Source organism: Epinephelus lanceolatus, chromosome 11 (genome assembly GCF_041903045.1).
Source record: "Epinephelus lanceolatus isolate andai-2023 chromosome 11, ASM4190304v1, whole genome shotgun sequence".
In the NCBI taxonomy this organism is placed as follows: Eukaryota; Metazoa; Chordata; class Actinopteri; order Perciformes; family Serranidae; genus Epinephelus; species Epinephelus lanceolatus.
In genome coordinates, this window is record NC_135744.1 from 36,621,562 (window position 1) to 36,645,769 (window position 24,208).

General features: G+C 39.4%; 1 protein-coding gene across 3 annotated transcripts; it reads right to left on the minus strand.

The window, feature by feature from the left end:
- Positions 1 to 15,164: 15,164 nt before the first annotated feature.
- Positions 15,165 to 19,651, minus strand: irf1b (interferon regulatory factor 1b). Of its 3 annotated transcripts, none has more exons than XM_033634994.2 (10): positions 19,494 to 19,651; positions 18,703 to 18,795; positions 17,842 to 17,941; positions 17,569 to 17,736; positions 17,395 to 17,435; positions 17,148 to 17,280; positions 16,883 to 17,002; positions 16,723 to 16,751; positions 16,414 to 16,534; positions 15,165 to 15,939 (listed from the first exon to the last, which is right to left on the minus strand). In XM_033634994.2, exons 2-10 carry the CDS (start codon positions 18,787 to 18,789, stop codon positions 15,833 to 15,835), a joined length of 906 nt encoding a protein of 301 aa, XP_033490885.1. In that variant the 5' UTR covers positions 18,790 to 18,795; positions 19,494 to 19,651; the 3' UTR covers positions 15,165 to 15,832. The 3 variants fall into 3 exon arrangements, with proteins under 3 accessions (XP_033490885.1, XP_078028705.1, XP_078028706.1); XM_078172579.1 differs by having other exon boundaries at positions 17,842 to 18,587; positions 19,494 to 19,613; XM_078172580.1 differs by lacking the exon at positions 16,414 to 16,534 and having other exon boundaries at positions 17,842 to 18,587; positions 19,494 to 19,613.
- Positions 19,652 to 24,208: the final 4,557 nt, after the last annotated feature.

Genomic DNA, 24,208 nt, shown 5'->3' on the forward strand with positions numbered 1-24,208 from the left:
AACGCCTGCACACTGCACACACACTGCATATAATTATTCCCTCTGGGCATCCTGCTCTGTTGTTTGGAATGGGAATATCCGTTCTACTGTCTTTCTATTTATGGTTCAGAGTAAATATTATAAAACTCCACCCATTGGACACATCTGTTTGAATCACACAAGTTTTGGCCAATCAGGGTCCAGTATTGTGCTACTTTATGAATTTAAAGTGGTGTGTATCTAATTTGTTTGCCATCACAACAGCGTCATTCATTCATTCGCAAAAAAACTACATTTTCAAAGTACGTGGGAGCCTAAACTGCACATAGGAGAAATGTTTTACTGACAGTCTCAAGGCTTTGAGATGAAATATCTTCTCCCACGTACAGATGGCTGATTTTCAGTATTGAATGATTTCATTTCCTGTCAGAGGAGGTCAGACAAAGGCCAAACACACAGACAAGGTTTTATTTCCTTTTCTAGCTTGGGGGAATCGAATGACAATACAACTGCCAATTAGAGCCTAAAAGGCTGCAGTGCAAAACAACACTTCACTACTGTTATAATCATCTACACCTCTATGTCAAAAACGTCTCTTGTGTTCTCTGCTGCTTTTCTATTTCTGACAGGACTGTTATCTCAAAGGCCCAGAGAGTAACATGCTACTATGGACCCATTTCATTTTAAACCTATGTGTTATTTCGTGATTGTTTTTCCTTTTAATAGTGGCACATTATCAAACTTTCATTTATCATTTTTCCACTATGTGTTAGGTACGATGATTTGATTGCATTTTTATAGTATTTTCATAACATTTTTCAACCTGAAACATAAATAACTTCAGGAAGAAAAATGTGAGAAAAAGAAAAATGCATACAGTAATATAAAATAAGAAACCACAATATTGGCCATCTTCATCTGGTCATGCGATACTTACGCAGAGGGGTGGGAAAAACCATTCATGTGAGCTTCCTAGCTGTGAATTTGAGTCAGACATATTGGGAATTTCTGATGGCTGCATTCTTTAGAAAGAAGCGTAGATGCCTCCATTTGTTAGCCTGGAAATCCAGACCCAAATCTAGAAAGATTTACGGTCTGGCCATGAGTAATGAAAATGGCCCAACTCGAGGGGCGGCACCAAGCATGCATTTGTAAATATCACTGCACGCAATCATGACTCATGATTTTAACATTTTACTGATTACCTTTCAGGCTCTTGCTGGTCTCTCTCCCAGCTATATCTCTGACCTCTTACTGCCGTACACGCCAGGATGTACTTTGAGGTCCTCGGGCAGAGGTCTTTTGTCTGTTCCAGAGCGTTTGCTGTCAGGGCCCCGAGGCTCTAGAACAATCTGCCTTAGGAAATCCCGTTGGCCGTGTCAGTGATCTCTTATAAGTCCCTTCTTAAAACATACTTTTATCAGAGAGCCTTTCCTGATTTTACTTGAGTTTTAAGTTAATTTAGAATGTCTTTTATTTCCGTTAGTATTACACACTAAAGTGTTTTTTTAAAGTTGTTGTTTTGTGTCTTGTCTGTTGTAATTATTGACATGTAAAGCACTTGGTAACTTTTTTGAAAAGTGCTTTGTAAATAAAGATTGTTATATTATTTTCTTATCAGCACATTTTCTTTGTTTTCCTTTATTTATCAAAGGAAACTTTAAAGCAACAGTAGCAGCAGGCAGCAGGGATGATACTATGACCAATCAGAACAATACACGGGGTGACGTATCCAGAGCGCTACCAGCGAAGCTAACTGGTAGATAAGACTCTTGGATCATTCATCGTTCATTGTAGCGGCAACAACAACTGGTGTTCATCCGTAGCCATCTTGCAATGTTTACTGACTGATTCCGGACTTCGTCATCGCAGCGCTGTCGTCATCTGTTTAGCTCACCTCTGGCCCGCCTATATCAGATACACCGATGTGATTGGTGCAGCTCGGCTCCAAGGGCATGGGTAATGAGCATCATTACTGATTGCCAGAGTGACTCGCTGAGCAAATTCAAATTGTGCTCTCGCGAGAGCTCTGGATTTCCAGGGTATCCATTGGTGGCAGTTACAGCTAAATCTCAGCCAATGAAAAAGGACCAATACATGTATTGTATCTGGTTGCATTTAATAACAATTTGCTACAAATATGTGACACAGTAAAAGACAATTTGGGCTGTTCATATGGGTGTTATTATGTTTGAATAATGTGTGAAAGTCCTTCACAATTACAGGAGGCTCCTTATGTTTGTGTTTTTCATCTTAGTAATATAACATGGGTGCCACCAAATATATCCTCTGGAAAATGTAGCATCGGTCCAGTCACAGTTAAACTGCTGTTGGACTCATTAAAAGATCCAAACTGAGCAGAGCTCCAAACAGGAAAGGTTTAACGTGTATTTTAGCCATAAGCAGCAGCAGTTTCTAATATTCAAAACACCAAGGATGTAAAATACACTCAAAGCCACAGTTTAAACTTACTGTCCGTTTTCACTGTAGCTGTTCATGGGCAGGTTGTGTTTCCAGTAAACCGGCATCGGTTGACATTATGCCAAGGCAAACACACTCAGGTGTGTTTGCAGAGAAGACAATGAAAGAATGATTGACATACACACATGCAATAGTCTACTATTATTATCCTCAGCAACTGGAGCAGCAGAAAACTCCGCAGCCAAGAAAAGATATAATGATCTTAGAAACATAGATTACCCATACATAACTCTGACCCCAGATAGTGCACCGTGAAGCCAATCTCTGAAGTTTTGTTGCATAACGTCAATGAACTTGACATAATTACACTCATTGAACCCCCCCCAAAAGAAAATTTTTTTTCTTTAATTTGTTCCTTAAAACTTTTCATAAACACAGCAAGTTCTGGTCAGATATCTGTAAGTGCTTTTCAGAAGTATACAACAGTGATATTACACCAGACCCACGCACTGCCATGCTGGGTGGAACCCAACAGCTATTAGCTCTATCCCATTTGCAACAAAAGACAGTACAGTATGGCATGGTGGTGGCAAAAAGGAATATTTTACCGCTTAGGAAAACTGAGGATGTCCCTTCTTTTAGACCTGGTTGGCAGAAATCACCAACGTGTTACACATGGAGAGTTAGATGCGGTGTTTCCCTCAGCTCTGTAATCTTTGATAAAACATGGCAACCATTCACGTCCTGTTTATCGAGAATGGCCTAAAGTGTTTACGTGTATGTATAGATACTTGTTGAGATAATGGGCTGGACAAATATTTGTGTACTCGTACTATATGCAAATGTACAGACACCCATGCTGTAGTTGGTGCTGAACTTCTTGCTGGTCATTTCTGCGGATGGGGGGGGGAGGCCAACTTGTATTTGTGTTGTTTGTGTTAAAGTAGGACCCTTCCTTTTTAGTCAGCTCATCTGCCAACATTAAAACAAACATATTTTGATTCACTGAATGAGCTGTAAACATTTATAAGCATGTAGTAATCACTATACAACTAACTAAGATTCAATAAGTGACAAATAGGCCATGCAGCTATATGACCCATTTTCTGTTTTGATGCTTTTTAGAGGCTGAAACAAATCCGTGTTGGAATGTTAAATGAAATGCTATACTATATACCCAGAAAATTGATGCAGAAAAGGCTGAGATATGTTGACTTTTTGCCTCTAATAGGCCTACTGTTTGTGTCAAGCTCCAATATCACTGGATCATTCAATTCTTATACTGCAAGCACTTTGGATAAGTAATGTGAATAAACATGCTGTTTCCCAAGTCACTGCAGACCCATTTTGTGTTGATCAAGACCAAGATCTTTCTCTATCCTTAACCAAGGGCTGTGCCTAAACATAACCATAAAGATTGCAAGAGTGAATATTTGAGTGGAAACAAATGAGATACATTGACAGAGAGCATTTTACTGATACGCTTAGTATCAACGTTTTTGTGATTTGCCAGTAACTATTAATAGAAATGTAATCCAGTCGGAATTATGTTGCAGATAAGTGACCGGTAAATGTCTTTTTTTGGAGGTTGCCCTGTGGCTAGTTAGACCCTGACTGACTTTGACATGTAAAATTGTTGGAGGGCCCTTTTTAAAGGAGTAAGGCCTGTTTCCACTGAAGAAGTTCCTGGTACTATTTAAGGGGCAGGAACTACTACAGGAACGTCCTCTTGCTCGGCCCTCTCAACTGCCATGTCTCCACTGACAGCGGAGTCGGAGGAAGGTTCCTGTAAAGTTACCGGGCTCTGGATGTGACATAATCGTTGTGCGACCATTTTGACCGGGGCGACGTAGGGACGCTGTTAGCCGATAGTGGTGTCTGTAATAACTCACGAAGTGGCCCGGGGAAAAATATTTTTGCCAGTGGATGTCTTAGTTACAACATGTTTGAGCTAACTGGAGTAGTTTCATGTCGTATCCGACAACGGGAGGCTTTTAACAGATGACGTCCTGATGTTAGCTTTGCTGCTGCTGTTAGCTGTCCCTGTCAGCTGATGCTTTCTAGACATCATGATTTCCCAAAACTGAATAAATACCACACATAGCAACACAAAACTGCTTTGCTAGCTCAATCATGTTGTAACTAAGATATCTGCTGGAAAAGATATTTTTTTCACGGACCAGTTATTGAGTTTGTTTACATGGTGGTGGAAGCTATGAACGAGCTAACTCTCGTCTGCTGAGTTTTAAAAATGACGGCTATTTTGTTGCTTTCTGTTGACATCACAGCCCCCCTTGAGTATATCCAAGCAGCACCAAGTAATCCCCAAGCCCCAGCCAGGAGTTTTTCGGGGTCGTTCTAAGTACCTACTCCGAGGCAGGGACTTGTTTAGTCCCTGTAAAATTTCCGGAACTCTGTTCTTCGGGGGTGGTACCTGCGGTGGAGACACGCACCAACGGCCCCAGCCCCGTAAAATTACCCCGAAGTTCCTGCGGTGGAAACGGGCCTATAGTGTGTGGCATCTAGCAGTGAGGACTGCAGATAGCATCCAGCTGAAACTTCTCCCAGTTAGGATTCCTTCACTGTTCATTAGTCAGGAGGTTTTTACCAGGAGCCAAATTATCCACAGAGGTCTCTTCCTCTCCAAAACAATGGACCAGGTGACTTAAACTGGTAAAAACACTGAATAAAGCAGTTTGATGTTACAAATCAATGTTTCTCTGATGCTGTTTGGCTCATTGTGGACAGGCCCCCAGCTCTGCACCTGCAAATGTGTGCTCACCTTTTCTTTCTAATAACCTAAGATCCAGACTTTCAGGAGGGTTTAACCGAGAGCTGAATTATCTGCAGAGGTTGCTCCCTATCCAAAATAAATGGATTTAGTGATTTAAACTGGTAAAATCATCATTTTTTTCAATGCTGCTTGTTATGGAGGGGATGCTAGCTACGGTAGCTAACATAAAAACTGACATAAAATGGCCCTATCTAGAGCCTGTGTTTGGTTTGTCCATTCTAGGCTACTATAGAAACATGGCAGTGCTGTGTATAGGAACTCACTCCCCATGTAGACATAAACAGGTCATTCTAAGGTAACAAAAAACATTACAATTAATATTTTCAGGGGTGATTACACATTAGAGAAAACATACTTATTATACTTCAATTCTGCCAATATAAACCCCTAAATCCTACACACTAGACCTGAAACATAGAAACACTTTGGACATAACTCAACAACTTTGGAGTTAAAAAAAAAAAAAAAGAAAATTAAGCTTAAAAAAGAACACTAATGTATCTATAATATATTAAATATTTGACTCCAAGAGACACATTTGTCATAACTTTGTGAAATGGCACATTATGTAGTTTTGGATAAGTGGGTAAAACTACTACAGGTAATTTATAATAATTTGATAATGTCTCATTTGCACATTTAAGTATACATTTTAAGAAAACTTGTTGTCTTAATGGAAGTAATGAAGTTGGGCAGTGTCATGGTGACATCAAACAGTTAAGATTTTTACTCCATTCACCTGTAGTGTCGTAACCACAGTGTTAGATTTTGAGTGATATCAGTCAGTGTCATGAGAGTCAAAAACCTAGGGAAATACCAAGCTCACTTGAGTTTACCCTGCTGGTTACTGTGATGTTTGTGTCAGTGGCAGCTTCAGGGGAAGTAACCCCGCATGCACATTTCTGTCGTTTCACAACAATAAAAAAAAAAACAAGCCAGTCTGAAGTAAGTCACTGTGTGGTGTCATTGAAACGAGTGCATGTCAAGTGAAATGTTTACACTGGCCAGATGGAAAGCACCAGAGATATCTCTCTCTGGTTTCCCACTGCACACACACACACACACACACACACATACAGTACATACACAGAGTTGCCGCTCAGTCCTGTCACCCCCAAAGTCTTGTGGTTAATATATTTGAGGTGTTTTCGCTGCCATCTCATCTGTGGGCGGCACAGGGAGGAAGTTCAGCGTTGTGGGTTTGTTTTCTCCACCCGAGTACCACACCCTTTCCTCATACATTATCAGGATACTTTATAGACTCTCATATTCTTAACTTTTGCTAGATAGATTTAAAGGATAATGCTGGCTATAACCTATGTTTATCAAAGTATTAACAAATCCCAACATCCAACTGGTCCTACTAAAACATTGTTAGATACAGTCCAATTGTCATATTCCTCTTTGTCAGAGAGCTGTTGTCCAAAAACACATCAGTGAGCTACACTGTTGACTGTTGCGTTGGGTGTGATGTTTCTATCTTACTATGAACTCAGACACTAAGTCAAAACCACATACACTGTCCACCTGCTGTAAATACTCATTCGTGCACTGACTGTGTGTTAATCCTCGGTTGGAAATAGTCCCCAATCAAATGTACTATTCATTCTTGTTTGAGTAATGTTTGCTAAAAACTACTGTGCCCGGCTGTTTAAAAATAAATGCTTAGAGTTTTTAAAAGTTTTAAAGATGGACAGTATTCATTTAGAGACAGTCCAACACACTGTTTTCCTTTTACAAATACAATAAGGAAATTTATTTTCCTACACTTTAATACCTGATAATGTAGTCACTGTGCCTACATACAGTTGCCGGAATATTGTAGCTGGAATAGCAGCTTAAATACACACATGATTTTTCAAATTTCCAAAGACAGCAAACATTTCAGGCTGAATTTTGGGGAAATGTGTATGAAATTCAACCCTGTCTCCGAGAATGTATTGTATTTGTTAGTCCAGTTGTGTTGTGGGAAGAAACCTATCACTGTCTGGATTATTTTGCCCAAGATATCCAGATTATTTCCATTTGACAAAATGGTGCAGCCTTAAAAAAATATGGAGTCTTGGGTTTAGATTTTTCACTCAGTCAGGGACTAAAATAAGCTGATGCAGACTATGAATGTGACACTGACACACATAGTGGCATAAGAAGATTTGTCCAACCTGAAGGGGCAATAAAAGCAAAAACTGTAAATAACTGGGTTAAGCACGCGTAAAGAAATACAGACAGACACTCAGCTGGCTCGGATATACAACAGGTGCCGAGCCAGGCATTTCCAACACGTCCATCAGTCACCACCTCTGTCATTAACTGTCTTCTGCCTCCTGATCAGGGCATGTGGTATGTGAGCAGCAGTGTCAACATTTTCTTAATAAATTATTATAAGTGCCTCTTGGCAGTTGAGGCACTTCCCAGGAGGCATTTTCCACTTCCTTCTTCGCTGACCTTTGTTTGTATGAACCGATTGTGCTGCTGCAGCAGATTTATAACTTTGCTCTGCAGTAACAACCACAGACTACACAGTTAATCAGAAACACCTGCTGATACAGTTGACCAGATCAAAATGGCATCCAGAGGGTCCAAATCGATTTATGTAACGTCAAAGAAACTAAAGTACATAAAACTATCACTAATGATACACATTTAAAACTTACTTAAATCTGTGTACTTAAAACACACATAGACATATACTGCAAACAGACATGTAAAGCCACTTGCATCACCATGTATATTAGTTTATCTATTTACTCTGCCATGTGTACTTTATTTTATTTTTTTATTTTATTTTAGTACTACGTCTTTGGTTGCAATCACCATGACACTAAACTTGAACTTGAAGCCACCAAAGACACCCACTGATTTACAAAATCCTGGATTTATACATGTTGTCATATCTTTCAGAAACGTTTTAATGAAAATTACAAGTCCTAAAAGATATTTAAAGATTTTAAAAGGCAGTTAGCATGATTGTCTGCTATATTGTGTTTTCCCCCCGTGTTCGTATTGGCACCATATCAGCACCTGTTCCTCCACCTGGTCTGGAGTCATACAGAAGCTTCACCTGTTGTTTATTTACACTGTGCTGTGTACTGTATCAGATGTTTTGAAAAGAGGAGTCATGGGTGAATCGTTTTTACCTCGACAGTTTTGCAGTCCTATTTTGCCTCTGTAACGACCATATATTCAGAAAGTGTTCAGCAAATATAACTGGACGTAATGCTTATATTGTGTAATCTTTAAATGAGTAAAGTGTTTTTTAAATAATCAGCTATTTGACAGTCATTTAGAGAAGCAGCAATGAGCGAGTCATTCATGCCAAAAAAACTTTATAAAACATCTTTGTATTTGACGGAAAACCTGCCTGAATACTGGGCTTCACTTGTTTTTCTTAACTGACCCATGAACCCTGCTTTGTAATTGTACAGATGATTAAGGCGCACAGTTGCACCATCACTTTCCACCTGCACTTTGATCAAATCCCAGGCTGTCATTTTGACCTTAAACCACTGATGATAACACACACTGAATAATAAGCAGTGTGTTTGAACGCCATAAAATCTAATCAGCTAATCAATTAATCAAGGAATTCCTGACACTCGAAATATAGGTTTAATTTAATTTAATTTCATTGTATGAATCAGGTAATAATAAAATACTAAATTGTATTTACAGTGGAAGAAAATACAGTGAGAGTATGGGAATCATATTAATGATTGGGCAATTTAGTAGAAAGGAGAAAAGAAATTACACTCAGGTGTTTTTGTAAATAGTATGTACAGGGTGCAGTACTGGGAAACAAAACTGGAGTTTGAGCAAAGCAGAGTATACAACACTGATATTCTGAGGAAAGATATATTTCACAGTTACAGTGGGGGTACAGCAGGATAGCAAAATGGCCTTTGGAAAAATCTCTTGAAACTCAGACGGAGGGTTGACCTTATAAAATATAAATGTGACCAAAATTTACCAGCGTTCAGGTAAAGCAGTGTAGTTTGAGGGTAAAAAGCTTGAACAAAAGGAAACCCAATCACCAGAAGGAAATGTTGGCATTGAAGGTTTCTGCAAACCACAGGTACTTGCATGTTGTTATGTAGTCGATACACTGAAACTTCATGCTCCAACAACACTGTGGTTAATGCGTGGTTAGGTTTATGCACAAAAATCACGTGGTTATGGTGAAGAAAAGATCATGTTTTGGCTTGAAATACCCCGTTTGGGGGGCGGACAAACCCAGCAGTGAAAAGCAACGTCTTTTGCTGGCACTACGCCTGCCAAAAAGCCAGTGGAAACACAGCAATGACTTGTTGTTTGTTGGTCTCAAACAGTGGTCATACATTGTTAATATGATGCATTAGAAACATGGAAATGTAATGTATTAGTGGTTTGCAGAAACATATTATGCCATCATTTTCTTATGGCAATTAGAGAACTGGTTTAATGCTGTCTCACTGCCCTGGTTATTTTACCCACCAGCTCATGTTCTTTGGACTGACTCCACTAATGGATGAAGTATGATAAATACAAATTATTTTTTATTTTGCTCATTGCTATTATAAGGAAAAATTGCCCCACCAGACATCACAGAAGTCTGTCAATGTCTTCCTTTTTTTTCTTAGTGCCGTTGTTGTATCTTTGACCTCTAGCTGCTTGTTTTGAGTTTGCGTTGGCATTAAGTGGGTGCCATTATTTTCTTTTTGTGGTTACTACTGGTAGAACTTTTGCTCTATTTACCAACTGAATGCAAAATTTGCTATCTCTTCGTGGAACTTCCACTTCATGACTCTTAAGTTATTTCAGATCAACACACTTCCTTGCAACTTTCCTCAAAGTTTTTCTCCTCTTTCTCTTTCTTATTTGTTTTCTCAAATTCTCATTGTGAGCTGTCAGATCTGCCAAAAATATCTGGAAGATTTGTAAATGTAACGTGTAAAGTTTTTCAAAATATCCAAACAAATGGGGGTGCTTCCTTTGTTTCGTTGCTTTTAGTTGCAACCAAATAAAGCAACCATGTCAAGCACATGGGTGCTGCTGAAGATTTGAAATGTGCCATCTTTAGATGACAGATGTGTATCACAAATGTGAATATTTACATATATACAGTGCATAGATATTTGCAGGAATGTGTTTAATCATAAACCGTTTTCTTTTCTGATAGGTTAGGAATCTGCCTGGTGCCCTCCATGTCTACATGTGCAGTAGAGGAAGGAAGACGAGATGGCCGTCTGTCTATTCAGGAACTGTATGTCTGAAACTAAGGCAGACACAGACTGTGGGATTTGTGCAAATACTATATATATTCAGCAAGAAAATATGGACATGCATGACCACTGAGGTTTAGGGTCAGTATTTATTGTGTTTCATATCCCTTTTTTCCAGTTTGTTCTGTCTGGAGTTTACCAACCTCAGGACTCGGGAACTGCCAATAAACATATCTCCAATATACTGATTTAATATACAAATTAATTTTAGTTAAAACAAAATTAATTGAATATTATTTTTATCTAATACATATGCTTGGCTGCTGTTGACCTGCTATTTTATAGTGCCAGGTGAAAAAACAAACTGAGATGTCATAAACTGAACAAAAGGGGTAATTCATATACAGTTATTGAACGTTTAACGTACAGTTGCAGAGCATCAACCTGACTTCTGTTTGAAGCGAATGCATTGTATGCTCATGTACAATAACATCAGAACAAGAAATCAAACTGCCATGAATAACCAGTGTTTTTATAGAAATGAAATAAAGCTTAATGTTGGAAATTATGGTTTGATGATGAAAGTGTGTCTCTGTGCTAATATTCATATTTTATAATAAAACTATACATTTCTGAAGTAAATTTGCTTTTGTATTTATTTGCACCTGACATGTTTTATTTCATTTATCCTTTATTTAGACAGGTAGTCTCATTGAGACGCAGGGGCTCATACTCAAGAGTTCTAGTCAAGACATATATATAAGTGGAAGTCTGTGAGTGATTAGTAAAAAGTAAAAACAGTAGGTAAATTAAAAGTAAGATTTTTTTGTTACCAATTTATTTTTGAGTGAAAAGCCATATTTATCTTCAGCCAATGCTGGCAGGTGTACAAAGAACAGGATCATGAAACCAGAACTTCAGGTTTGCCTCCAGACTCCTGTCTCATGTTAAGGCAACAAGAGCACTTCGGTTTAGGTTAGGGAACATCTTGATATTGGTTATATTTTAATATAAAAAATATAATAAAGACTCTTGTCTTATGTTTAGGCATCAGATCCATGTGTTTTTGGTTAAATATTTATTTAGAAGGTGGTTAAAAAATGCTGCTGTAGTCAGAAATATGCAAAAATACATCAGAATATATTTTGATACAAAATACAAAATACCCCTCAAATAAAGGTATCAAAAAAAATGTATTTTGTATTTTCAAATACAGAAAATGCTTTTTTTCTTTTTCTTTTTAGCAGCGACCCGCAGCTCTATCGGCCACTCTGACCCGTCACTCTGTCAGCCGGTTGGTTGGTCGGTTGGTCCACAAAGCTTTTTGTGAATAATTCAAAGTCCTTGACCAAAAATGCTCAAAATTTATATGCTGCTGGGGTGTCGGTGGCTTAGTGGTAGAGCAGACGCCCCGTGTACGAGGCTGTTGCTGCAGCGGCCTGGGTTCGACTCCAGCCTGTGGCTCTTTGCTGCATGTCTCTCCCCCTCTCTCTCTCTCTCGCTCCCCTTTCACACTTCACTATCCTATCAATTAAAGGCAAAAAATGCCCATAAAAAAATCTTTAAAAAAAAAAAAAATGTTTTTTTTACATGAATTACATGCTGCAATTAGAGACCACAAGTAACTATGTCAGAAAGAACAACCATGATTCATCCATTAATGACGTGATAGTAGCAAATTTGGTCACAGCTGTTGCAAATTTGCGCTTGTTTTCTCACAGTTTGGTATAGCAGAGTATTCAGGTTTGAAACAGAAACACTGGCTATGCACTAGCCTAGACAGCATGCTAGCGTTATTAGCATGTTAGCATCGATCGCTGGCTTTGCTAAACACTGGCTATGCACTAACCTAGACAGTTAGCATAAGCATCGCTAGCTTGATATTATAACTATCATCACCATGTTTATTGTTATACAATAGGCTATGTCATCAGACCCAGACATAAATCATACATCAAGCCAGTTGACATCTGTCACACTGAACTTGGAAGACGTGAGCAGCAAGGTAGTCTACTGGTAGTGTGGGTCCATCCGGTGAGCAAAAAGATACTGTAGCTACTGTAGCTAGTTAACTTGTTTGCTGTCTAACTTGGAGCCTTTGGAGCCCTGTGTTCAACTTTTTTCAAGTGAAAAAGAGAAGAAAAAGCTAGGGGCATGTAGGCTACCCTAAAGTATTATTTATTGATTCAGATCTAGATTCAGACAACTTTATTGATCCCACGTGAGGCAGTTCATTTGTAGCATAGGCCTACTCATCCCAAGCATCAACTGCAACATACAATTTCCTATGTTATGCACAGTCCAGTAAAACAGACCACTAGGTCATTGAAGGGCACTTTGAATGGCCCAAGTTTAAAAAAACATATAGATAAAAATATTTAAAAAAAAAAAAAAAGTAAAAAATATTGTTACATCCAATATTATAGGAAATGTGTAGCCTATTATTTTTGTTTTTTGATCCTTGGAGAAAGTATTTTGAGTATTTTAAATACAAAATTACTCCACTCACAAGTATTTTGTTACAAATTACATTTGCTTTTTATCGGCCTTATCAAATACAAATGTAATTTGTAATACAATGTAATTGAAATACGTATTTTAAATACAAGTAATAGAAATACTGCCCATCCCTGGCCTTGCTTTGCATTTTTCCCTCAAAACTAATAAAGCAAAAATATTTTAAATCCAGCGTGGTTTACATCCACGTTTGCTAGCAGGCGTTGTCTTCACTGATTTTACTGGTGCAATGCTGCATTTTTTGGCCTCTTACCGCTACAAGTTGATCAGTGGAATTGTGTAATAAAATTGGCAGGAGTGTGTATTGACCTGGAAAAAAAATACAAAAAATCTGAACACTTAAAAATGTATAGATTTGAGGTGGGAGGGGGAACGTTAAAGGGTGCGTGACCTCTTAACCTCTACAATCTTAGCAACGGCCCTGTCTTTTATATACTATATTACTGGATGCATTAATGCATATGCAGAATTTTACTGGTGTAGACGATCAGATTGGAGCAAATGTAACTATTCTGAATGTAATCTGTTTTCTATCTCATCTGAATTTATACTGTAGCTATTACAGCTGTCCAATACATGTAGTGGAGTACAATATTTTGGAGTAGAAGTTCAAAGTACCATTAAATAGAAATATTCAAGTAAAATACAAGTACCTAAAATGTGGACTACTATTGGACCACTTTTCACCAACACTCAGTAATAATGCTGATTAAAAAAGGGGTTGTATGTAAGGAGGAGACACCTGTTTGTCCAGTGGCAATAACCTCAACAGACAAGAGTGCAATGCAAAACAGCAGCTACTGCAATGAACAACGGGCTGCAGTTGTAATTACACACACCCTGGTGTTCACAAACTACTTGAATAGCAAGCAGTCAAGCTTTTATTGGCAGCATTACGTTATTGCCCTGCCTTGCCTTTTTGTCCTGAACTTTGTTGAGAGGCATTTCAGGAAGTGTGTCAGTTAGAAATAGAGCAAGCAGTTCAAGGAAATGATCAAGATCTTGTAGACACCTGAGCACAGCTGAAGAAATAATAAAATGTAGTCAGTCACACTCGAGCACATGCTGCACATACAGCAGCATCTGAAACAATCCAGACATCTCTTAAAAGATCCAGATTTAAAACTTTAATTTTATTCAATGGGGTGAGACTTTCAGGTTGTAAAGTCCATTGTGATGAAAAAAAAATACATGCATAAAAGCTGAATCCATTCTGCTTCTAATCTTAAAATATACTAGGAAATGTGTGACTTTCCCCACAGAAGGCCTCACAAATTGTTTCTTTGTGGCACATTCTCAGCTACCATCTCCTTGTTATCATCGCATTTCCATCTTACAACTGGATCAACAAGTCTACTTGTGCAGGTTAACGTCATCAACAAACACCTGGACAAATCCGGGAAGATTCCTGCGATGAATGAAAAGAATCTCGCTCTTCAGTGTGCTCTGCCAGCTCAGTGGTTTGTTATGAAAGAAAATGACAGCTGCCAAAAATATGTAGACGTCTTTATCAAGTCAATCAAAATCAAGGCTTGATTCCTCACACCCTTCATCTTAATGTTACTTGTTGTCATTTACACTGACTGTGTGTAATGTCAGCATGCATGGCGAAAGTGCATTACACAACAGCATTACTTCCTCATAATTTGTGGGGATTATAGGGGAACCCCAGATGGGGAAGGACAAATAATTAATGCAACTACTTACTATTTATCTACCTAATAACAAAACACCACATGTTAATCAATAATATAATTTATTGCAGTAACAGGCCAGATGCAGGACAACTCTTCCTCTCTGTCATGACGTCCTCACCGAGTGTTTTGTGGAAAAACTAGTTTATCTCACAGCACACTTTGTTAAAGTGAGAATGTTTTTATTTTGTTCTCCAAACTTGTAAACCCAGTTTGATCTGTATGCAATAAGGTTAAAAATAAAATACTAAAAAGAGCTGTTGTGTTGTTTAAAATACATTTCTGAACTTTTTAAGACTTTGTTTTGGGACTTAGTGATATTAAAATATTCCAATGAGACAGTTAATTTGCCACTGGAAGGAAATTTGTTAGTCAGAGCAGGGATCGCTCACATATCAGGGCTGCTCAGGCTCATTTTGGTCCGCTTCCTTCCTCCAGCAAGGCTTATCCGTGCCAATATTAGGCTCTGGTCAGAGCCGTGCATTTTAACCACAGCAGAGCAGAGTCATTCATCTCTGCGCACATAAACTTACAGCCCTTCACAATAAAGACACATAATCATTCACATTAAGATTTTTTATTTTTTATATAAAAACAACAACAAACACAAACAAAAACTATGTACAGAAATTGTTTCCACCTGCCTTGAGCGAAAAACCTGTAAGATTTTGAAGTAGAGCTTCAACCAGAAGTTAAGACAAACGTATCCTCATCCCTTAAACTGAAGTTAACTTGTTTACATAACGGAAAAAATAGATTTCACATGATATATTTGAGCATAATGAATAAGAAAATCTGCATTTTTGAGGTGAGTATTATCTACCTTGTATGTATCCACAGAAGTCCACAATGTCTGTGCTAATACAACTCAACACAAAAAAAGCTGAGCACCAAAATGCCTTGAACCAGCCAATAGCATAGAAAATGAACAGCATGTGAGTTTTCCTAACACATCAGTGCACTTCATATCTTCTCTTCATGGCTTCATACAGAGGTTGAGGGAGATGAGGAAAGCTCTCAACTGCTACGGATCGTCACGGCACACAGGTGAGGACGGGGAGTGGTTGTTAGCTTAGAGTGTGGTGGAGACAGCTCATCACGGACTGGAGGGATGATGATGATGATGGTGTTGAGTTAACTGCGAGGAGGGCTCAAAAAGGGAGGCTGGGGGGCAGGATGTGATTTTAAACAAGTCCAAATTGTCAGAGCACTGTCTGAGCCTGAAGATCTCAGAGCAAGGGCATCTGCTGACAAAAGCTGTTCCAGAGGTCATCTGTGGGATTTGTGATGCCTGTGCCCAAAGTTATGTACTCAGGAATGTCGTCTAGTTCTTCAACTGTAAGACAAACACGGAAAAACAAAGGTCAGGATGGCGAAGAACATATCTTAAATTATTAAACACTAGGTATTTCAAAAAGTGACATTCAAGTGTTATAAATTTGGCCTGTGGTCTGTAGTCTAATGCAAAGCTATTACGCTGAATTGTGGGAAATGTAGGATGCAGCATTTTTGATCCTTAAAAGTCAGGTTATCTCAAATTTGACCCTAATTTTGTTAACCTATTGCTCATGTGTGCAATGCTATATCATCAGAGCCCCCCTTTAATTTGTCACTTTACTTGACTTCACTAAATTTGCATTTTGGAATAAAGTGTTCAATTATGTTTGAGAAATACTAACTAAGTGTGTTTCACCTGAACAACCCCTTGCAGAAACACACATTTATATCTAGATTTTTTCTGAAGGGCACAAATGTCGCAGATGGATTTAGAGGCAGTTGTCCATCTGACCCATCAACTTGTAACATTTACCTGAAGATGCTGATTCACTCCACTGGCTCCCTGGACTGGTGCATGCTTCATTGCTCAGGAACCCCTTGCCGTCTAAACTGCTTGACATCCAGTTTGTTTCTTTCTCCAGTTGCTGGCAAATCTGAAAGAACAACACTGGACTGAGTATGGCTATAATATTCTGAGCCACTTTCCCCACACCAAACAGTCTTATATTATTGTTGGGGGCTATTAATACACATGCCAAACAGGCAGAATAAGACAAACATGGGTATTCCTGTCAATGAAAAATGCATGCAGATAAGAGTGGGAGCCAGAGGCAATGCTTACCTGGACAATGTCGTCGGTATAGTCAAAATCTGGAAGGCCGCAGCGAAGGGAGAGGAAGAGAAAAAGAAGGGATCGTGAGTACAGCACTGTGATGTCAATCTATTTGTTTGAATTACTAAACGATTTCTTAGCAAGTATACCATATGTAGTGTTGTCTTACCAGTGCTGTGCTCAGGTGAAACTTCGAATCTGTGGCAGAAGTTGGTTGGAAAGTTCTCAGGGGCGATCTCAACTGACAAAGACCAATCAGGAACTTCAGACGTAGACACATATGTGAAATCTGCAAAGACAAACAAGAGCATTTAATACACTGATGCTCCAGCTTCTAGTGGCAAATTTATTCCTAACACACTGTGACCTTAAATTAAATGAAATAAAATTACTGCTCAAGTTGATTCTTGAACTATCCGTATTTTCTTCCTCACCTTGCTGCTCTGTGTGCACTGTGCTGTCGACTGTGTTCTCCTGAGTGGAGAAAGTGTCCTCTGGCATTGACTCGTCCATGGGAGACTGAGCTTCGCTGCAGTCTGTGTCTTCCTCCACCTTGATCATTGAGCTCTGCAGAGAAGGATAAGGTCACAATCCGTGAGATTTAGGAGCCAGACATCTGCAGCTGTATGTTGAGCTATTGCACCAATATCATTATGGTCATTAGCTATCTGCAGTATTTACCTTCTTCCTTGTCTTTGGCTCCTTTGCTTTGCTTCGTTTATCTGTGCAGATGAGAAAAAAACATTTGGGTCACTCAAACAGCTCATCGTCTGATGAAGAAAAAAAAAGATCAGCAGCCGCTGCACACCAGTGTTAATACATATTTGCTTGCTCGCTTCCTGTCAGTTGTCTCACCTCTAGATTTTGGGCTGGCAGGCAGCATCCTGAAGACGCGCACAGCTTGGTGGCCTTTGTTAACGCTCCTGTCTTTCACCTCCTCGATGTCAGGCAGTGAGTTCATTGCACAGCGGAAGTTGGCTTTCCATGTCTTTGGGTCGCAGGCCTGACCTTCCACGTATTTTCCTGCAAAATGCACAATTAGCTTTATACCTTCTTTCGTTCACAAAAAAAGTAGAAGAATTTTCTGCATAGTCTGCAAAGTTTGTGTGCATATTCATGCTTGCTCACCTGTGTGGATGGCCCACTGCTTGAACAGACTTGCATCCTTGTCCAGCTCCCAGCCGTGGCGAGCCGCATGCTTCCAGGGGATTGAGAACATCGTCTTTTCCTGGAAAATACAAAAGGAAATGCTAAGTTGGAACGAAGGTTCAATGTAGAATAAACACAAATATGAGTGCATACTTTCAAATTTTGCAAGAGGCTGCCATTCAAACGAAGCATCCAACTTGTGGGCTACTGTTAGCAGTTTTCTACTGTGTGGCCTTAAATTATGTAAAAATCTTATTTGCATAGCACAGTCGCAGCAGCCACAGAAGGAAAGAACACACCCCAAACAAGTTTTAGTCTTTATTTAAAGACTGAACCACGGTTGGTCACATAAGATTAAGATTCGTAATTTCTCTTCGAGGTGTTTGGCCATCTCCCTCTCACAGATAAAGTAGTGCTGTAACATCTGTGAGTTAGAGACCCAACTTGGGTTACAGCCAACTCTTAACTTCTTTTTTCACATGCTTGTAATGCCAAAAGGTGTTTGTTGTAAAAGGCTGCCAGATGTTTTCCTTTTCATAAAGACTCTACTATAGCAATTTATTTTCATCTGTTCAGCACCAAAATCCATCCCAACGGTGCTTCAAACAAACAACTCTAAGAGTAGCATGCAAATATTGCGTGGTCAGCAAGGGAACAAACATCAAATAAAGACACGTGCAGCCTTGCAGATCACTTCCCTTATCAATAAAGGTGACACCCGCGCCCTACAACAAATACATTTCAGTCTGTTTCTGTTCTCATTTTTTAATATGCCGACTACACACTCTCAGCAAATGCCGTTAAACCAATCCAGTTTGTCTAAGGAGGAAATTGTCTCACCTTGTCCACCCAATTCAGACCCGAGACTGCCTTTGACTCGATCTGCTGCTCCAGCCATGGCCTCATCCTCATCCTTGACACGGGCATGTTTGCCTAAAATATACAGCAACAGAGGGAAGGAGTCATAAGATGGAAGAGAAATGCAGTGTTTGATATGAATCCACTCCCGCATCTGTCTCACGGTAGATTTATCGCTGCCTGCTGGCCGCGCAAGGGGAGGGTTCACGGCCAGGGCGAACAGGGGGGCGTTCACATCGTAGGAGTGAGCGCTACTTATGAAGGTCACAGTAGACCCAACCTGGTTGGACTTAAGTGGCTTTTGCATTCACGAAGGCATTCAAATACACGCGGACTTATTTTTTTTTTCTTTCTGTGGGCGGGGGGGGGATCTTGCATTTGATCTTATCCAATCTGTGGGCATTTGGAGACGTGTGCTCAAAGACCCGCTTTGCGCGGGGAGACCACACACCTCCTCCTGCACTGCTGCATGCATACCATACACACAGGTTAAAAAAAAGTCACTTAATCTCTGTTCAGTTAACTCCTGTCGATAAATAAACAACAGTCCGTCTGAATGCATGGTGCGCAAAAACAACGCAAATTTTTCCCATCCGCAAAATGTAAACGCATCACAACATTTGTCATTTAAGGATGTCAGAGGCTACAAACAACTTAATATTCCTGTATAAGTATTCCAGATTTACAGTATTTATTGTTAAAAACAGCAAAAGGTTAAACTCAAAGTCATTTCAATGCAAGTAGAAGTGATGAATGAATTTCAAATCACTTACAGACTTTGCTTGTTCTATGATCCGTAAGAGGAAAAATGCACAAGAATAGTCCGATAGGTCAGGGTTTGCTCCAGAGAAGCTTCTCCTGGTCTTTGTGTTATCCACTTGTCGACCTGTCTTGATCAGAAGCGGGTTCTGTGAGCCAGTATAAGACCAGCGCTGTTTTATAGGTTAGTGATAGCAGGGTTTTCCCCCGGCTGGGAGACGTGCTGCACACTGTAAAAAATACCCACCCCACTTTTTTTAAAAACCATGTCAACTAAAAATTCAGTTTTCATTGAGCAGTTGAACACTTTTCTTTGTATCACTTGGCATGTTTATAGCGTTGCAACTTCATGCATGCAATACACCACGTCTACTCCTCCCAAAAAAGTGGTTTGAAGACACAAATAGAAATGAAGTTAAACTGGGGTGGACATTTTTTGCAGCGTGCAGGCGCATGCGCAACTCACAGACCCATTCAGCGGCAGCAGAGCAGTTTCCGAGAAATCACGCTGTTAAATGCAAGACGGAAGTTTGTAACAACAAGAGTTGACTGCAGAGGATCGCAGCACGTAGACCGGACCAACACACACCCACCCACCCACACACACACACACACACACACTTTGAATGAGCCAACACATCTGTCACTCTCATGTTTGTTTTTCTTTATATTTAGGTTTGAACAGTTTTTGCAGACTTTTCAACTCTGCTGCTTATTGCAAAAGTTTTAGTATTTGCAAGTGCTGTCACACATTGATTTTAAATCTAAGGATGACATAATATAGAGTATGACAGGCTGTTGTTTATTATTATATATTAATGTGTCATAAAGGCTATCGCACATAGTTGCAACTAATAAGAAGAAGAAGAGTAAGAAGAATATGTTTTAGTGTAGTACCTATTATTATTATTATTATTATTGTTGTTGTTGTTGTTGTTGATTATAATAATAATGATATTCTTTTTAGTATTAGTAGCAGTAGTAGTCACAGAATCTGTAATATCAGTCTGAAGAGATTCTGCAAAGTGTATTTTATTGAAATAAGAATATGCATGGAAATTATCACAAATATCAAGCCACCAGCACAAAGACACACACGCGCCCGCGCGCGCGCGCGCGCATCCAAGCCAGGCATGACAAACATGTGCATGGGACCAGCCCTTTAGTATAAACAGCTCCTCAGCAGAGAAGTAAGGCATTTACAAGAAATGGTGTAGTAATTTCAGTCACCAGAGGGGGCAGTGTAGCACAGGCATGTCTTGTGATGATCTGGCGCGATGATGACACAGTGTGGGGACAGAAGCAGTAATAACACGCGGAAGTAGCAGTTAGAGCAGCAGCTGTGTAGGCACAGACCATGGCACAGACAGTAAGTGTTATAATAATTCACCCAGGCTTCATGAAATGTTTAAAAATAAACCAATGCGTGCACAAGACTGCAGCTGGGTGAGAGACATGACATCACATGTATATGTTATTGTTTTAAATCCAGGTGCTTGATCCCCTCACAGTTTGCACCTAATAAACACACATGTTATACACCAGTATCGATGCACACACAGCTCTCACGCTCCATGTGCATATGGGAACCCCCACACCACTGGTATCGCTGCTACCAGCGCTGGCCATCTAGGGGCTTCCCGCGTGCTGTGTTTGCGCGCTCGCGCCGGCGTGGTACGTGCCACAAACAGGCTCGGCCGCGCGCCCGCGCCTGTAGAGGAGTAGTAGGGAGTTTTCCTGCGGAGTTTTCACCGGCACTGAGCCTGTGGGTTTTCCCAATGAAAGCACAAATCTGGATTCGTGGGGGAATATCATCCCCATTTTCCCACCGATTATTGTTGTCAGCTCCCTGTTGATGAATTATGGCAGCACAGAGAGACACGTGAATTAGCCCGGAGGAATTCACTGTGATTACTGACTCAGTACATGCAACTGTGAGGTGTTTATTCTCAGGTTATCATGTGTTGTATTTTCAGTTCAGTCACTAGAATTTATTTATTTTAAAAAAGCATTAATTTTTTGAGCAATAGTCTAAAGTTGTGGCACCAAACCTGCATACAGGCGTCTCCAAACTGGCTGCAGGATAAGTCTGACGGGTCACATGGTGATTAATCAAAGAGGAGAAAAAGAAAACACTCAATATTTCTGCTGACTTTTCTCTAATAATTCATGTTCCCCTGCAAAGTAGTGAATAATTTTAGCCTTCCACATCTGTAAAATGTGCAAACAAAACAATTTGGCACATGGCAGATAAACAAAGTTTGGGAGCCACTGTATACTGTAACAGTTAGAGCTTTCCAGTGGTAACATGCAATTGATTCAAACACACATCTGTTATTTTTATTAATATATTTGAAATGCAAGTCGAACAATATCCAGTAACTAAATTTATTTGTTTTTGGTTTGTCCATTGTCATTTCTATCAGCAAATTTAAAACTGTAAGCAAACTACTGTAACAGAAATATGTAATCGATACCCAGCATTTAACTTCTTGTCAGTGTGTAACAGGCTGTTAGTGCCTCACTCAAAGGACAGAACAAATGAAGATGGCTTGACTTGATCTCTTGTCCTGCTAAAGAGCTGATTTTATGCTGGTTTTTGGCCCCCTTCCAAACAGAAATTGTCAGCACGCCATCATCTAGAAATACAATGACACCGGCCTGCTCACCATTTCCCATAATCCTGGGATTATTAGGCCACATTAGCCTTAAACCAGTGATTGTGTGTTTTGTATTGTCCTTTGATTAACTGCATTTAAGGTGTTTTCACACCCACAGTGACAAAGTCCTGAACGTTTTATTGCACCTTTATGGTAGTGATTCTGATTATTTAGGCCACCTGCATGGATAAGACAGTAATTTGAGGCTTTGAGATGAGACAAGCAGCTTGAGCATCCAATCTTCCCCTGGACCATCTGCTTTAAAAGCTCACTGACACTGGATCAAGTCAAAGCCTTCGTTAGTTAGCTTGCAATTACACTGTGACCTCATGCAGGGTGAGGGAGTGGGAGGGCATATACAGCGGGCTAGAATATCTAAATATAATATCTGAACCTGATGGATCTGATTTTGTCTTTTTTCTCTTGAATCATGACGCATTTGTGTTGCTCATTTATAACAATAGTTATGAATGAGTGGATTATGAGACATTGGTCCTCTGGGCACAGTTATGTTCACAGACAGGCTTCACCACCTCTCCTACACAGGACTGGAAACACACACAGACATGTGTGTGTGTCATTGTGTGTCTTTTTGGTTGTTTTGTGTTGAGCATTTTGTGTTGAGAGTCCAATCTCCCCCCCAGACCTAATGATCGTTTTGTGTCCTTTAGATCATTTTGCTTCCCTTCGTAGTTATTTTGTGCCTCTTTTTGTTCATTTAGTGTTTGTTCTTTTTGTTCATTCATGTTTAGTCATTTTGTGTCCCTTTTTTCTTCTTTTGTGTCTCCTTGTAGTTATTTTGTGTCTCTTTTTGTTTTTTTGTCTTTTTTGTTGTTTTATGTCTTCTTGTAGTCATTTTGTGTCTCTTTTTGGTTGTTTTGTCTTTTTTGTTGTTTTATGTCTTCTTGTAGTCATTTTGTGTCTCTTTTTGGTTGTTTTGTGTCTCCTTGTAGTAATGTTGTGTCTTTTTGGATGATTTGTGTCTCCTTGTAGTAATGTTGTGTCTTTTTGGATGATTTGTGTCTCCTTGTAATCATTTTGTTTCTCTTTTTGTTGGTTTTGTGCCTCTTTCTGGTTGCTTTATGTCTCCTTGTAGTCATTCTTGTCTTCCTGTAGTCATTTTGTGTCTCTTTATGGTTGTTTCGTACCTTTTTGTTAATTGTGTCTCTGTGTAGTTATTCTGTGTTTTCTGTGGTTGTTTTGTGTCTCTGTTTGCTTGTTTTGTGTCTCCTTGTAGTCATTTGTGTCTCCTTGTAGTCATTTTGTGCCTTCTTGTAATCATTCTCTGTCTCTTTTTGCTTGTTTTGTGTCTCCTCGTAAACCTTTTGTTTCTCTTTTTGTTGGTTTTGTGTCTCTTTCTGGTTGTTTTGTGTCTCTTTCTGGTTGCTTTATGTCTCCTTGTAGTCATTCTTGTCTTCCTGTAGTCATTTTGTGTCTCTTTATGGTTGTTTCGTACCTTTTTGTTAATTGTGTCTCTGTGTAGTTATTCTGTGTTTTCTGTGGTTGTTTTGTGTCTCTGTTTGCTTGTTTTGTGTCTCCTTATAGTCATTTGTGTCTCCTTGTAGTCATTTTGTGCCTTCTTGTAATCATTCTCTGTCTCTTTTTGCTTGTTTTGTGTCTCCTCGCAAACATTTTGTTTCTCTTTTTGTTGGTTTTGTGTCTGTTTATGGTTGTTTTGTGTCTCTGTTTGCTTGTTTTGTGTCTCACTGTAGTCATTTGTGTCTCCTTGTAGTCATTTGTGTCTCCCTGTAGTCATTTGTGTCTTCTTGTAGTCATTTGTGTCTCCCTGTAGTCATTTGTGTCTCCTTGTAGTCATTTTGTGCCTTCTTGTAATCATTCTCTGTCTCTTTTTGCTTGTTTTGTGTCTCCTCACAAACCTTTTGTTCCTCTTTTTGGTTGTTTTGTGTCTCTTTTTGGTTGTTTTATGTCTCTTTTTGCTTGTTTTGTGTCTCCCTGTAGTCATTTGTGTCTCCTTGTAGTCATTTTGTGCCTTCTTGTAATCATTCTGTCTCTTTTTGCTTGTTTTGTGTCTCACTGTAGTCATTTGTGTCTCCTTGTAGTCATTCTTG

Excerpts from the sequence above, each read along its gene's own strand:
- irf1b (XM_078172579.1), bottom strand. The coding sequence starts at position 18,124 with ATGCAAATAAGATTTTTACATAATTTAAGGCCACACAGTAGAAAACTG. Across the intron at positions 17,003-17,147 it reads AGTGCACACAGAGCAGCAAG|ATTTCACATATGTGTCTACG; the intron begins GTGAGGAAGAAA and ends TTGTCTTTGCAG. Across the intron at positions 16,752-16,882 it reads TTCACCTGAGCACAGCACTG|ATTTTGACTATACCGACGAC; the intron begins GTAAGACAACAC and ends GCGGCCTTCCAG.